We start from the raw sequence: 16,015 nt of genomic DNA, 5'->3' as shown, positions 1-16,015 counted from the left end.
ATTAGGAGTGCAACTACAAATTACTTGTGTGAAATTATCAGTAATTTGTACAACATATCCTCATTCCATCTTTTCATAAGTTCTGCTAGACTAACTGCCATCTAACTCAACCTCAGAGTATCACCCTTAATACTTCACCTATAACTGCCCTGTAGTAGTCTCCCTCCAAACCCTGAGTGCTACAACCAGCCCTACTCCTTTGCCCTGTGGCACTGTGTTCTCACCCTGTAAGCATCATACATCCACAGCAGCACGTCAGTCACAATACACCATCATACCCATAACATATACTGAGGCTGTAAAAAAACAATTGCCAGAGCAAACACCTAGAACCTACTTTAAAAGATACAAGCCTCGAGCCCACAAGGCCTACTCCCTCTCCACTCACACATACTGCAGATTTACACAGCTCATCCAAGAGTCACCAGGAAAACAAGCCTAAGTCACTAAGGCCCACTAATTCCAGTTCAGTGTTGTAATAATAGATAACTCCATAGCTAAGAAGCGTAGCTAGGGTGAGGCAAAGGGGTAGCTACTCCGGGTGTAAAGTGTAGGGAGCATGATCAGCGCATTATCGATCTCTCTTAAGTGCATTACCAGTTTTCAGAAATGAAAGGCCGCACTGGATTTGTGTCAAAACTGAAATGTATTGGTGTTCCATGTGTGGTACACACCAAATCACCAACTTGTTACAAATGTAGAAAGCTGTTTGCTACTGTTTAAAGGAACAGAAGAACTTTTTTGTTTTTTGTTTTTGCTTCTCAGTTTTGAGGAGCATAGGTCCAGAAGATCAGACCTGGGTTGTTCCTTAAGGAAATTGATCATTTCAACTTACAATGTTGAGGGGCATTAGAATGGGGAAACAACACTGAGCATTAAATAAGCCAGCTACAGATCTGCTAGTCATACAGACCCCATACTCACCAAAATGGACAATAACAGGGAGATTCTTAGCTGCTTGTATGGTGCCAGGATCTGTATCTTCACAAGGGCCCTAATGTCCCTTAATCAGACAAATATGACTATTATTACAGCCATCCTTTCATCCTCAACCCCTTTTTTCCCATTTTGCACATGGGGTCAGGGTGTCACATAATAAGTGAAAATGAATGACAGGAGGTGATCAACCCACAAGGACTTGCTGAGACACCTGATGGAACTTACTATGCATGTGTTAGAGGTAGGAGACACACTAATCTTGAGTAGTATCTTGTGTTCACTCAGAAAGATACCAAAATAAGATAATTGACATTAACAATTAGTTAAGTAGTTGGTGCCATTCTAAGGGGATCCAGTGCGTGTCGGCCTGGGATGAGATGGTCAGTAAGTTCCTGTCTCACCAAAGCTGCCTACAAGTTCCCATACCAGGGTTTTTATATACACTGGTAAAAGTTTTTGCTACTTTTAGAGTGCCTTTTTTAGGCAGAGTTTCATTAATGGATATTCTAACATAGCAAAAGAAGACTGACATTTAAACAATATTAAGGTGGCACTAGTCAGTGCTAGGAATCTAAATAAAAAGATGTCAGAACTTGAGGTTCTCCTGCAACTCGAACATGTTCATATTTGTGTTGTTACTGAGATATGGTTTAGTTGCGGTGATGGTGCTGCAGTAGCGTTGTTGCCTCACAGTAAGACGTTGTCCTGTTTGATTCTCAGCTAAAGCGTCTTCTGTGTGGAGACATGCGTGAATGGGCATACCTTCATTGAAGGTTGTGCATCAGGTCTGGCAAGTCGGTACGTAAAAATCTACTGCCAATCATTAGCAGACCGGAGTTCCGCTCTGGCGACTCCTAACTGGGAAAAGCCGAAAGATACAACAACAACAATAACTGAGATATGGTTTAAATGCAGGTATGCAATGAGTTTTTATTTCTATTCAAAAGCAAGCAAGTTGATGGGACAGCCCAGCTAGTGTGCTTGTTGTAAATCAAATGTATATCGATAGAAAAAAGTCTGGCTGCTGAAGTACCATTGAAAGGCCAGACTTTTTATTGGCATATGCTGACGGACAGTACAAAATATAAGAAAAATCAGGTACTTTCTGCAAAACTAAACAAATAGAAACCTAACTGATTTTCCCTAGATACTTGTCCTGTCCTTCATAAAACTCTATTTTACATTAATAGTTAAAAAAAAACAGCAGAGATTCTGTTTTCTCCATTGCTTCTCCTGCACAGATGTACTGTGCAAGCTTGGGAGTGTAAGTGGTACATTAGTATAGGGAAGACAATACGGATGAAGACTGAAGTGCCATTATACAAATACATTATATAAGAAAGGTAAGCAATTTCTTTCTTAAATGATATAATTGTATAATAGCAATAATCCTTTTCTATTTGTGGTATATGAGGATTTGCCCACAGCTGGCTTTGTTTAATCAGTCAGGCTTCACTCTCAGGCATCTCCATTTGTCCTAGTGCTACCACCTCACTCCTAATTGAAACTATATATATAAACTTCCCTAGGGAAAACACTCTTCAGAGTGCAGAAGGCCTAGGCAGAATTCTCAACAATCCCACAGATATGCACCCAGCTGAGAGAACTGCCACATTCACTTCTAACTTTTATTAACACCTAAGCAGCAGCATAGATAAGTCCACTCAAAATATATTGGTAAATTCAGGAATAAACCTCTTTGGTGGATCTCTTGTATAATTAAGCTATATAACAAAAGAATTAAAATAAATAACTGTTAGGAAATCCCCATCCACTACCTTAAGACCACACTGAATCATGTCAGCAAGCAACATAAAAGCACTACTAGAAAAAGTAAAGCAGAGTAAGAGCTTCAGGTCGCTAATGATACCCAAGAAAACTACAAATGTTTCTTCATTTATGTCAGCAAATTAAGGAATAGTGCCCAACAATGCGCTGTGCTCATTCATAATACTATAACAAACATAGAGATAATAACTTAATAGATACATTTAGTGCTAATTTACCCACCTGCCCACATTGTAGTTCCCACTATCCCTGAAAATGTAGTTAACTTTGAAATCACTTTGGAATAAGTCTCAAAATTCTTGTCAAAGGCTAAACATAATATTCCATTGGCCAAGACAATATACCAGGCTGCATTCTCATCGGTGCCAAATAAGCACTATCTGAGTCTATACTTAAACTGTTCAGCCTCAGCCTATCCACAGCATTTGTGCCTGATGCTCAGAAAACAGCCACTATGATTTCCTTACACAAGGGAGACCCATTTAAAGACCCAGGTAATTATAGGTCCATCAGCCTTGTATACAAAGCTATGGACCATGTCATAGCAGGACTCATTCATGCGGACATAGGCAATTTACAGGGCTCGATCCCCAATCATTTCAGCATTGTGAAGGGCAGGTCCTGGCTCCTGAACCTAGTAAGCATCTTTAAAAAGGTTATAGAGGCTGTGGACAGTGGTCATTCTGTGCACACTGCTTCTCTTGACCTGGCCAAGGCTTTTGACACTGTTGCCTACATTGGCATTATTAAAACATTAGATAAAACTTAACATAACTGGATTGTAAACTGGCTATCCAACAGATCCCAGGTTGTGAAATTGCTGGTGTCCTCTGGGAATGTAACATTGTAACTAGAAGAGTACCACAGAGTTAAGTGATGGGCTGTCCCCCTTCTGTATTTATTTTGCAGACATAAAAGCCAATATCCCAGAATTAGAAGTTATGTACCTACCATAACGTTCCATGTTAGTTGTCTTCTCTCGCCTTCTTTCTTGATGGATGGGTTCGGAGCCGATCCTCGGCTCCGACTCAGCACTTGCTAAGCTCAAGAGCTAATTTTACCAGCTCGAGGCAACCCTATATCCCATGATGCAAGGCGGAGATTACTCAGATCTCATTTGGTAGCTAAAGAAATAACAGTATTTTCTTCCAACTTAAGAGGAGGAAGAAAATAAGGATACTAAATAACATTATAACCCTCTAGAAAGGATCAACATAATCTAGTGACACTAGGAGTTGAACAGCTAGAAAAAGGTAATAACCTCTTAACAGAAGATGTATAATCTTCCCGGTCTGACCAGGCTAGGGGGATGGAGGGCGGGACGCAAGAAAGAAGGCGAGAGAAGACAACTAACATGGAACATTATGGTAGGTACATAACTTCTAAATGTTAAGTTGTCAATCTCACCTTCATTCTTGCTGGATGGGACTGTGTCCCTAGCACCTCTATCCTGGGTGGCTCAATGGAACAGACTCTTGAGAACGGTGGAACCAAAATTTGCTCTGTCTCTGGAGACCAAATCTAATTTGTAATGTGAAACAAATATATGAGGAGAGGCCCATGTGGCTGCTGCACAAATAGTGTCTATTGGAAGTCCAGCTTGAAAAGCTGTAGATGTAGCTAGAGCTCTGGTAGAATGGGCTTTTGGGTTAGTAACCAACTCTTTGCCTCTGAGCTGATAAATGTAAGTGATCACAGAAGACAGCCACCTAGATAAAGTTACCTTAGAAACTGGAAGGCCTTTCCTGTTCTCTGCATAGGATAGAAATAGTTGATCAAATTTCCTAAAAAATTTTGTCTTATCCAGATAATATCTGAGCTGGCGGTGAACATCGAGATAATGTAACCTTTGTTCAGCTCTATCAGAATAATTCGGGAAAAATACTGGAAGATCAATGGACTGATTTAGGTTAGTCTGTGATGCCACCTTTGGTAAGAAAGATGGATTAGTTCTTAGGGATACCCTGTCTTTGTGGAATATTAGATAGGGAGGGCGAACACAGAGAGCATGAATCTCAGATACTCTCCTGGCAGATGTAATGGCGACTAGAAAAAGTGTCTTCCAAGAAAGCAATTTCAAAGAACAGGTAGCTGCAGGTTCGAACGGGAGAAGAATCAAGGATGTTAAAATTAAATTTAGATCCCACTGTGGTGGGGGGTCTCTAATCGGAGGTTTCAATAAAAAGATACCTCGAAGGAATGCCTTGCAAAGTTTATGTGACATAATGTTGTGGTCCAAAAAGCCTATATGAAAATTTGAAATGGCTGCCAGTTGAACTTTCACTGTGGAGGAAGAGGATCCTGAATGAAAAATCTCAGCTAGGAAGTCCAATACCGAATGAATTGGAGCAGTATAGGGGTCTATGTTCCTAGCTTTTGCCCAGAAAGAGAAACGTCGCCATTTACTAGTGTAGATCTTTCTGGTAGAAGATTTTAGGAAAGCTACTATGATATCCCGTACAGGATTAGAAATCATAGGAAGCCTGGCTAAGGATGGAAGTGGAGCAACCAAGCAGTGAGGTTGAGAGAAGGTATGGATTGGTGCAGTTGACCCAACTGGTGGGTCAGAAGATCTGGAACCGGGTCCAGATGCCATGGCTGTACCAAGAGGTAATGATGTAGGAACGGAAACCATATCTGTCGAGGCCAATAAGGGGCAATGAGAATCAACTTGGCTCTCAAGGCAGTTGCTTTCTGAATTAGCTGAGGTATAAGTGGAAAAGGAGGAAAAGCATAAAGAAGTCCCCGGGGCCAATCTTGGGTTAGAGCGTCTCTGGGGGATGGCCTGGAAGGGGGAAGAGACAGAAGAAGTCTGGGCATTTGCTGTTTTGAGGTGTAGCGAAAAGGTCGCAGCAAGGAAGGCCCCACTTCTGAAAAATCTCTTCCATCACTGACTGTTTGAGAGACCACTCGTGAGGCATGAGAATAACTCTGCTCAATCTGTCCGCTATGATGTTGGATTTCCCGGGAATGTGCATTGCTATCAGAAACCGGTGAGAGGAGATTGCCCATTGCCAAAGTCTGAGAGCCTCTCGACACAGTGGATAGGACTTGGTTCTGCCTTGTTTGTTTATATACCACACTACGGACATATTGTCTGTTTGGACTGCAATAGTTCTCAGGGGAAGAGAGTCGTTGAGGGCTTGCAACGTTAAAAGCACTGCTCTCATCTCCAGAACATTTATGTGCAGATGGTACTCGAAAGGTTGCCAAGTGCCATGGACCATTCTGCCCTGATAATGCCCCCACCCCCACCCGATCAGGGAGGCGTCCGATGTAACCGTGGCAACCGGGGCAAGAGGAACAAATAGTCTGCCTTGATGGATTTGAGGGGACGATATCCACCAAGTCAGATGTCTTTTGGAAGTTGGAGTTACTATGATCTCGTGACGCATGGGAAGTTGTTGAAAAGACCATTGGGTGAATAGCATTCATTGTAGAAGCCGCATGTAAAAGCGGGCGAGGGGAAGAAGTGTTATGGCGGCTGCCATAAGACCCAGTACTTTCAGAGCAAATCTTGCCTGAATTTTGTTGCTGAATAGAATCACTTGGACATGCCTTTGAATGTCCAAGATCCTTTGGTCTGTCAACCTTGCTGAAAGTTGTATGGTGTCCAATATTGCGCCTATAAAAGTAATATATTGACAAGGCGACAAGGCAGATTTTTCGAAATTTATAGAAATTCCTAGCCCTCTGCAAGTGTGAATGGTGTAATTTCTGGCTTGGAGAAGCTGATGCCTGGTGGTGGCAGTGAGGAGCCAGTCGTCTAGATATGGAAACACCTGGAATCCTTGACGTCTCAGGTGAGCCGTAACCACTGCCATGCATTTGGTGAACACTCTGGGGGCTGTAGTGAGTCCAAAGGGCAGGGCTCTGAATTGGAAGTGACTGGTCCCCAGCTGAAAGCGGAGAAATCTTCTGGAGCATCTGTGAATTTTTATGTGATAGTATGCATCCTGAAGATCTATCGAGCGCATCCTATCGTCCTTGCCCAGAAAGGGCAGAATGGACTGAAGCGTGACCATCCGGAATCTTGATTTCTTTACAAACTTGTTGAATCTGCTCAGATCTAATATTGGTCTCCAGTCCCCTGTCTTTTTTGGAACTAAAAAGAACCTTAAGTAGATTCCGGGTCCTATTTGGTCCTCTAGGACTGGCTGGATGGCTCTTTTTACTAGCAGTTTTGATATTTCTAGTACTGCTAGTTCCCTTAGACCGGGTGGAACGTCTGGAAGGGTTCCCTTTTGTTGAATTGGGGTTTGAATAAAGGGAATTTTGTAACCCTCGGATATAATTGACTGTACCCATTTGTCTTGAGAAAAGGAAAGCCAGGCTATTGGGTACAGCGATAATTTTCCCCTGACTGCCTCCGAAGGCGGACAATCGGGCAACATCTCAGGGATGCTGGAAGGGTTTGTCAGAAAGAGGCTCTCTGCTACCCTGATTCTGCGGACCAACTCTGCCCCTAGGGTGGCATCTATTATTGTTACCCCCTCTGCCTCTGGGGGTAAACTGACTTCGTGCATCAGGTGTGACTCCTTGAGATTTGTGGAACCACATTTTCCCTCCCTTCTGTCCTTTGGGGTAAGGTCTAGAAGGGGTGGAGAAACGGACTCCTACAGCAGAAAGAGTCTTGCCATCTTGTTCGCATCTAGTCAAAGTGTCTTTCACTTGAGGACCGAACAAGGTTGAGCCATCAAAGGGGGAGTTTGTGAAAGACGCCTTGAAGGGGTCTGCAAAATTACAAAGTCGCATCCAGGACTGACGCCTTAAAGCCACTCCTGTGCCTGCAGCCCTACTCGCTCCATCGGCTGCATAAGAAATGAGCCGCATGGAGGAGTTAGCAATGGAGTTAAGGATTCCTAGCTGTGAGCTAATCTTGTCCTGAGACCCAGCAGCTGACAGATCCTGTAAAACTTCTCCCAACTCTTTAAGAACATCTCTTTGAAGGCGGGTGAAGTGGCATAAGTAGTTCAGCGATCTCATGGCAAAAGTCGCTGAAGAAAAAATCCGCTTACCATACCTGTCCATAGTCCTAGAATCCTTATTAGGAGGATGGACAGGTACTGAAGGATCAGCTAATTCCTTCTTGGTGGCAGCAGCCACCACCACGGCATCAACTGGGACACCCTTTGTTAAATATTGTCTATCTTGTGGGGCAGTAATAAATTTTGAAGGTCTCCTAGGGATAGGTTCCACCGAATCTGGAGCCATCCACGCCTTCCAAGCTACTACTTCCATGAGAGGGTCGAAAGGCGGAGACACCCAGGAGGTGGAGGGTTGAGATCCGAATGCCTCCAGGTATACTGACTCGTCCTCAGAGGGATTAAGGGGGGGCCAGTTCCCCCTCTGCTTAAGGATTTCAAGGATGTCTGAAAATGAGACATCCTCAGAGGAGGACCTTGGGGATCCCTCCAACTCATCAGTATCTGATGTACTAGACTCAGGGGAGTCTAAATGTGTCCTCTTACATGTCCTCCTATGCGGGGGTTCTCCTGATGGATCAGGAGAAGCCTCGGAAGAGGAAGATATTCCCAATGGGGAAACTTGAGGCGTTGGATCTCTGGATCCGGGAGCAAGAGAGTGGGAAGAGATGTCAGCAGGCACTGTAGTGGGAGGAGCTGATAGAACTGTCCATTGACTAAGCCCAGGGGCTAGTACACTCCTCATCACCTCGAAGGCTCCCCCATCAGAGAGACCAGAAAGTTCCCGCTCCGAAGAGATAGGAACCCAAGGCCTCACCGAGAGGGAAGGCTCCAAGGCAGATGTCGGGGCCGAGCTCACCAACGCCGAAGCTCCGAGAGGGAGAACGGGGTCGGACAAGGGTCCGATGCCACTCGCCCCCTCGGAGCCGACGAGAGAGACTAGACACCCGGATCCCTCCAATGAAGGTCTCAAGGAGGAAATCGGAGCCGAGGACTATGGAGCCAAAAGGGGTGGTATCGGCTTCGAAGTCACAACGGTACCGGTTCTGAGGAGCTCCGAGCTCTGTAAGAGAGTCGAAGGAGGAATGTTTGGTGGATGTGAGATAGCTACCGTCTGTTGAGATGGGCTATGGAGTATTTGGGCCAATGCCTGAGACTTTAATAGTCTACTCACCACTCTCTCAAGGTCATGATCAGATAGCCTGGATGACTGAGAAGATCGGCTCCGATGGCTCCGCTCTGGGAGCAAGGGTAATCTCGGAGCCGAATGAATAGACTCCACTGAAGGGGATCGAGATCTCTTTTTTGAGATCAATGGAGCCATCAGAGCCGAAGATACGTCGGCTCCAGCTGGACACTGACACTGAGTGGCTGGATTTAACAGTACTGGCGCCGGATGGAGCCGATACTGAGACTGGTATGGAAAGATCGGCTCCGGCCGGAGCCGATCTCGAGCCTGGTGAGGAAGAACCTGAAGCCGGTGGCTTGGAAGCCTGAGCCGAAGGCTTAACAGATTTCGAGGGCTTCCCCGGCGCCGACTTAGTCGGGGAGCTCTCGGGCTTTAATAAGCCCCTTAATATGAGCTTATTTTTTCGTTCCTGCAGGACTCTTGGGCTGAAAGCATGACAGATAGCACAAGAGTCCTGCAGGTCTTGAGTCCCAGGCAATAAACACAAGAAGTGTGACCGTCTGTCAGAGACATCTTCTGACAGCACGAGTCACACTTCTTGAAGCCTGAGACCTTAGTGTCCTTCGACATAACTGTGTCGATGAAACACCAGTAACACACTCACACATAAAAACACTCAGTACAACAAATTAAATTAAATTAATTTAAATTAAACAGGGATAACACACAGTCACACACAAACAATCCCTGACAGGAAAAAATTTAGGGAGGGGAAGGCCTAAGGCCTAACTAGGGACAAGGGAATATTTACTCAAAAAGAAGGGAACACTGACGGGAATAGGGCTAAAGTAAGTCGATAATTAACAAATTATAATATATATATATAAATTTAAAGGGGGTAGACGAAAAGTCTCTAAAATGTTCACTTACCTAGAGCCGGTAAAAGAAGGCACCTCGTTAGCGAAGCGGCAAACGAGATCTGGGTAATCTCCGCCTTGCATCATAGGATATAGGGTTGCCTCGAGCTGGTAAAATTAACTCTCGAGCTTAGCAAGTGCCGAGTCAGAGCCGAGGATCGGCTCCGAACCCATCCAGCAAGAATGAAGGCGAGATTGACAACTTAACATGTGTGGTTAACCCAGTTTGCTCATGACTTCAAGCTGGAAACTGTTATCCATTCATTCACTAATACTAAAGAGCTCCAGCAAAGGCTGGTATATGTACATGCCTGATGTACCAAAAGCAGTCTTGAGTTAAATGCAAAGAAGTGCAGCATAGCAGCATTTGACAAAAACTGTCCCTACCTTATACATTACAAATGGTATCCGTCATCAGACAGATCCAGTCACAAGAGATCTGTGCACTTATATGGACAGTTCTTTCTCATTTCAATCATGGTGTTTCCACCATTGTCAGGAAATTCTTTTGTTTTTCCCAGTTCTAAGGGAACATGCTAAAGGTCCAAGGAAATCATCATTCACTTGTGTTCTTCCCATATCAGACCCATCAACAAATACTGTGCCCCCATTGGTATGTACAAATCTAAGCCTATCACTCAACTGGACAGTTCCCGTATATTTATAACTAAGAAAAGTAAAGGCCCTAAAGCCTTCAAGTATCATAAAAGATTAACACAACTTTATAATACATTACCTACCAGCTGCTGTTGGGTGATGCATGTCTCACTTTTCATACCAAAAAAGGCTCACTTCTATTTGATCTCCTATGTCTTCGCAAAATCAGTGCTTCTACAAACACCAGGGACCTAAATCTATCCCAAGAAATAAACAAAACTCTCTGCAGGGGTAGGTTCTAAACAATGTATTCCCAGTCTATGGAATAAGTTACCACTGCAAGTCAAATTACTACTTCAGTTGCCTTTAAGGCTACTCTTGATGACTGCACGGGTAGACACAAATGTACCCCAGAGTCATCATGTATAGCCCTGCTTAGTTTGACAGTTAAGCATTATTAAGTGATCAGAAAGGGTGGCCTGAACTTTTATGTGTGTTTTTCTAAAGGTGTCTATAGCTAGCCATTTTATCATCCTCCTGGTCACTTACCTAGTGTTGTTCCTATACATTATCAAAAAGAACTTGGATAAACCATCACACAAGATGTATTACACTGGATATGATACCATACGCAGCAAACAAAGCATACTTCAAATGCTGTGACATGCGAATAGTAAGCTATTGTGAAGGTGCACAGGTGGTTAGAGGAGTATTAGGTGAGTAGCCCAAATGCACTAAATACATCTAGTAAGCTTCCTAGAACAGAGGTATGGTATCTATGATATAGGTTTCATGTTAAGCTTAGGATGTCAGGAAGGATAGTCTTGGGAACATGGACTGAGCATAGTTTAGGCAGTTCTGTCTGATTGGGATGGAAGATTCCTGGACTAGCATTTTACCTCCACATGCTAGAAGTTAGGTGCTGATATGCTGAGGGGGGTCTTTACCCAGACAGACTGAAAAGGTAAGCCTGTGTAGTGATTCTCAGTACCAATGAGCATAGTCTCATGTCCAGAGGGAGAATCCATGAAATAGAACAAGGCTGATATGGGAGAATGCAGAGGACCAGCTCTGATTCTACAGCACAAATCTGGGAAATGCCACCCTAGAGCTATTCCAAAGGATTCAAAGTCAACATTCACTAGAAGAGGAAGTCTCATTGTGGGAAGAGGATTCTTCATCAGAATGACAAATTACTACTCAAGGGAGTTTGGTGTTGGGCTGAGCAACTGGCAGTAAATAAGTCACCCTACATTCTGTCTGTGAAAAATAGCATGAAATGTAAAATTCCAGTACCACAACCATGCTTTTTGCACACAGATAAATGTATTTTAGTGTCTTTTTCCTGATACAAGCAGTCCTTCACAAACAATGCACCCTTCTTTCTGTAGTCGCAATGTTGCTCATCAAAGGATTTGTAATTGGGGCATAAAATTGCTTCTAGTTCTCAAAATACACTGAAACTCCAACTGCAACTTTTGTGTAGATAGGGATAGCTCACATTCTGCATCAAACAGCCGGATGGTGTGGATAGCGTTGTTTTTAGTGGAATTGTTTACATGTCAGGAAGCCACGTACCTGCAAGAATACTGCTGATTAATTGCATGACACATTGATAGCTCATCAGAGTCTGTAGCTCTAGGCTCTATAGTTAATGCACAGCATGCTATGTTTTGAAAGCCCACAGTAAGCATACAGTTTACATTGTGCATTAATCAAACCCTTTAGAAGAAAACACATCCATATGGTAATCATATTGGGCTGCAAAAGCTTTTGTTTTTTCATTCTCGTGTTTCTTTAGTACCATGCAAAGGGAGTAAGCACAACACTTTGTTTTCTTTAGAATACAATGACATTTGGCTTCAATGGGTAAGCTAAATAAGCATGTCTACTCAGTGAGAAAACAGATCACATAGTTAAAAGAAAAATATTTTATCAAATAAAAAAGTATAAATACTCAAATAATATAGTGCACTAACACCCTGTTATTAAAATTGCACGGGTTACATTATACATCGACACACTTTCATGAAATAATCTAGTCTGTGGTTGATAAGATGTACACAGGTATCCCCAACATTTTATTGAAAATTAAAATTCTTCAAGTTTCTGAACCTCATTTCTCAAATCTGAAAATAAAAAAACAGACTTTTATGTTATCATACAAATAAACTAGAATATTTTATTGTGCTGATATTCACAGGAGAATGGCAGTTCTGTTATGTAAGGTATTCCGTTGTCTTCTCAAAGTGTACTACTATGCATGAAAAACTAAATTACATCCACTTAGTGTTATACAGTGACCACAGTCTACTGGGCCCAGCAACACCTAGAAGGCAACTATACCTAGCAACAGATACCATGCAGTTGCTGCACAAAAATACACCAGATATATTTTTAAATAATAGAAAACAAGGCTGATGTGCATTTTTGTACTTTCTATGATGGAATAGTTTTGCTCTGGGAGTGAGACTTTTTTTTTTTTTTTTTTTTTGCAGTCATGATATGCTAATCCAAGTCATAATCTTACAGACTCCTAGGTGAAAGAGTAGTAGCATGTGTACAGTAATGGGGTAGGTTAATGGAAGGTCACTCTTTCTGCAGTTGCTAGTAAATAATAAACAGCCACTGGCCAGTAACATTTATGTACTTGAACATGTTCATATGAACTGTTATGGTTTATCAAACAATTACTGCTTTACAGCAGCAAATCATGCAAATAGTTTAATTATTTTCATGTTCGCAGTTCCATTTCCATATCTCCAGCTACCCACATGTCATTTGGAATAAATTACATCACCTTTTATTTGTATACAAAGAGGCTTTACAGCAAAAAAAGAAAACCAGCCAGAAATAAGATATGTTATATAAATAATGAATATATGTTATTTCTGCTTTAAAATAAAAAAAAAAGTTTCCTGTAGATTTTAAATTACAGCAGTACGGAAGGGAAATGTAACTGGAAAGAGACTGCTGTGACTACCCGTCAACATTATCTCGCGGTTATATGTAGAGCCTGGCATGCTACAGCAGCAGAGACTAGGCTGAAGCTGTCTGCTGCTCAGAAAGCAGCTACCTTGATTTGTACTATCGGAGTCCAAACTGTCCTTCTCTTCTTTTTGCTTCTTCCACTTTGTTCTTCTGTTTTGAAACCAGATTTTTACTTTTGTCTCTGTCAATTGCAGTGCAGAAGCCAAACTTAATCGTTGATATACTGAGATGTATTGGCTGGCCTGGAATGTGGCCTCCAAAACCAACAACTGTTGATAAGTAAAAGATGTACGAATCCGCTTGGAGCGTGAGCTGTGGGTCACTGCACTTTCAGGCTTTATGTTTTCTCTGCTTTTCTCTGTTGTAGTGTTCAGAAGTGTAACACCAGAATGACCCTCACTGCTGTTGCTGTGATCTGACTTTGTTATGCAGTCGACGAGATCTGCAGTGTTGATACTTATGGATGTAGATGCAAAAGATGTGCCACTTGATTCACATACTGTTTCTTTCTTCTGTTTATCTCTGCCACAGGGGTAGACTTCTGGAAGTTCTAGGATTTGGGACTGATTTCTGGATGTTCTCTTATTTATGTCACTGACACGGGAAAAGTAAAAGCCTAAAATAAAAACATAAAAATGTAGGATTAAAATGGAGTCCTACAATGCAGGATTAAAATGGAGTACTACTGACTGGACTGGAGTGTAAAGGCTCTTTTTTATGAGCAAAAGCAACCAAAATGACATGGTTAAGCAAGCAAGATTAGCATTTTCCAAAGTATCAATGTATGCAAAGCTGTTCAACACAGGCTAACACAAGGAAGAAGTCTGCTGAAATGTTTATATTGCCACCAAGTGGCGTGATATGGAAATGCAGCTTTACCCATGTACAAGGAGTCAGCTTGAGTATTCCTAGCACATTAGTTTTTAATCAGGACAGAGGTGAAGGGGATCTTTACTGGGGGAAGAGCAAAACAGAAAGAAAGGTTCTACTTTTAGGCAAGTGAAAAAGAGAAACAAGCTGAGAAAATGGCAGTTGTTTATAGTGTCTGGATGAAGTCACCAAGGCAAGATCTCAGCCTCTCAACTCCAGGGTCTAGGGCTTCAGTTTCTGGTCAAGTCTGTGTAGAATTTGCATGTACTTCCTGTGTCTGTGTCAGTTTTCTCAGGATACTCTTGTTCCTTCTGATTTCCCAAAAACATGCTGATTGAATGGCTACTATAAACTGTCCATATAAATGTTGTCCTTGTGGTGCAGGTTGTGGATGAAAAGGGTCTTTAGAGGACTAGTTCATTCACCAGGTTGACAAATAAATTAAATTAAAACTCTGAGCTAGACTGATGCAACTCTGTCAATTTAAAAATTGCTGAGATGCATAATTCTTCTTTAGTCATGTTCTGTGTACTTCTGTTACTACTTCTTGCACAAAAAAAAAAAAAAAAAAAAATATATATATATATATATATATATATATATATATATATATATATATATATATATATATATATATATATATATATATATTATTAACACAATTGCATTTATATGTTTCATTATAGTTTCCAATAAAGAATGGATATTCAAGTTCATCCCAATGTAAATTAAGTAATTTATTACAGTGACAGAAACGAGCTCTAATGGAACTTCAGATATAATCAATACAGCAAGCACAGAATCATCATTGTTCCCATGACAGTAGTCCTAATAATCACCTCACTTGCTATGGTAAGCATAGCTCTCATGAGAAGTTTGGCGTCTGTTCACAACAGATGAGTTAACTAACTCCTGGGGGAGTCAGGCTCTAATATATTTTATATATTCATGGCAGTATCATTGAGTAAATACCTAATGCCGCTGTATTTATTTGAGAATATAATGTAAAACATAATCTCACTGGCTACAAATGTATCTGCTTTTTTGGAGAAAGATATGATAAACATGCAAGAAAACACATGACAGTGTTAATCTTATAGGTAAGAAAGTACATAAAATCTTTAGATACAGTTGGTAAAGAATGCTCCTCAAAACAGGCATGGCAGATGAGGAATTTATTTCTGGAAAAAATTAGGTGGGTAGGTTAAGCTGCTGTGTATACAGCAGATGAAAAAGATACCAAAGGCTGCATGTTATAGAATAAGCGTGAAACCAAAAAGCCGTAAGAAACAATCAATGAAAGTCAAAGTCCATAGTGGAGGAGGTCTAGTTGGTGATAATAGGTGAATATTCTATATGCAATGTTAAAGAGGGTCATGAAGAGCTTGGGAACCAGAAATAAAAGCTAAAGAAAGAGAGCGAGAGAGATGTGCAATAGTAAAACTAAGCTATAGCTGTATAAAATTAAAGTTCAGCCTCTATCTCACAATGATAAAGGCTTTATCCAATGAAGATTGTGATACTTTGCTATTAAGCTTACCCAGATCAGATCAGGGCTCATGCAAAGTACTCATCAAAGTTGTTTTCAGTTCCTAATTGCAGTGATTTTATCTCCATGGTTTCCAGTATGTGTGTGACACTACTTCTGGATGGATGCTTGTCCTTCCAGACTTGTAACTTGCCTGTAGACTTTAGGTCTAGTCTTCTATCAGACTGTACATGCCACTCAAGAGATTGGAGTCAGCTGATAACTTTAAAGTATTGGAGGGCTGCAACAAGTAAATGACTCAGAAGGGAAATAGGAAATACATCCTGGGGATCACTTCTGTGTCTCTGCTCGACACTGGCACAGGAAAATA

General features: G+C 41.7%; 1 protein-coding gene across 1 annotated transcript in view; it reads right to left on the bottom strand.

Moving 5' to 3' along the window:
• Positions 1-12,287: 12,287 nt before the first annotated feature.
• Positions 12,288-16,015, bottom strand: part of ELMOD3 (ELMO domain containing 3) — a gene marked incomplete at its 5' end in the record, with an annotated part of 855,362 nt that continues 851,634 nt past the window's right edge. The window contains one exon of the mRNA XM_044082230.1: positions 12,288-13,902. Within this exon, the coding sequence (XP_043938165.1) occupies positions 13,223-13,902 (680 nt within the window). The remainder of the gene's footprint in view (positions 13,903-16,015) is intronic.

This window comes from Protopterus annectens, chromosome 9.part0 (genome assembly GCF_019279795.1).
Source record: "Protopterus annectens isolate FY-2018-M chromosome 9.part0, PAN1.0, whole genome shotgun sequence".
Classification (NCBI taxonomy): Eukaryota; Metazoa; Chordata; order Ceratodontiformes; family Protopteridae; genus Protopterus; species Protopterus annectens.
The sequence above is the reverse complement of the archived record's forward strand: the minus strand, read 5'-3'. Positions and strand labels throughout refer to the sequence as shown.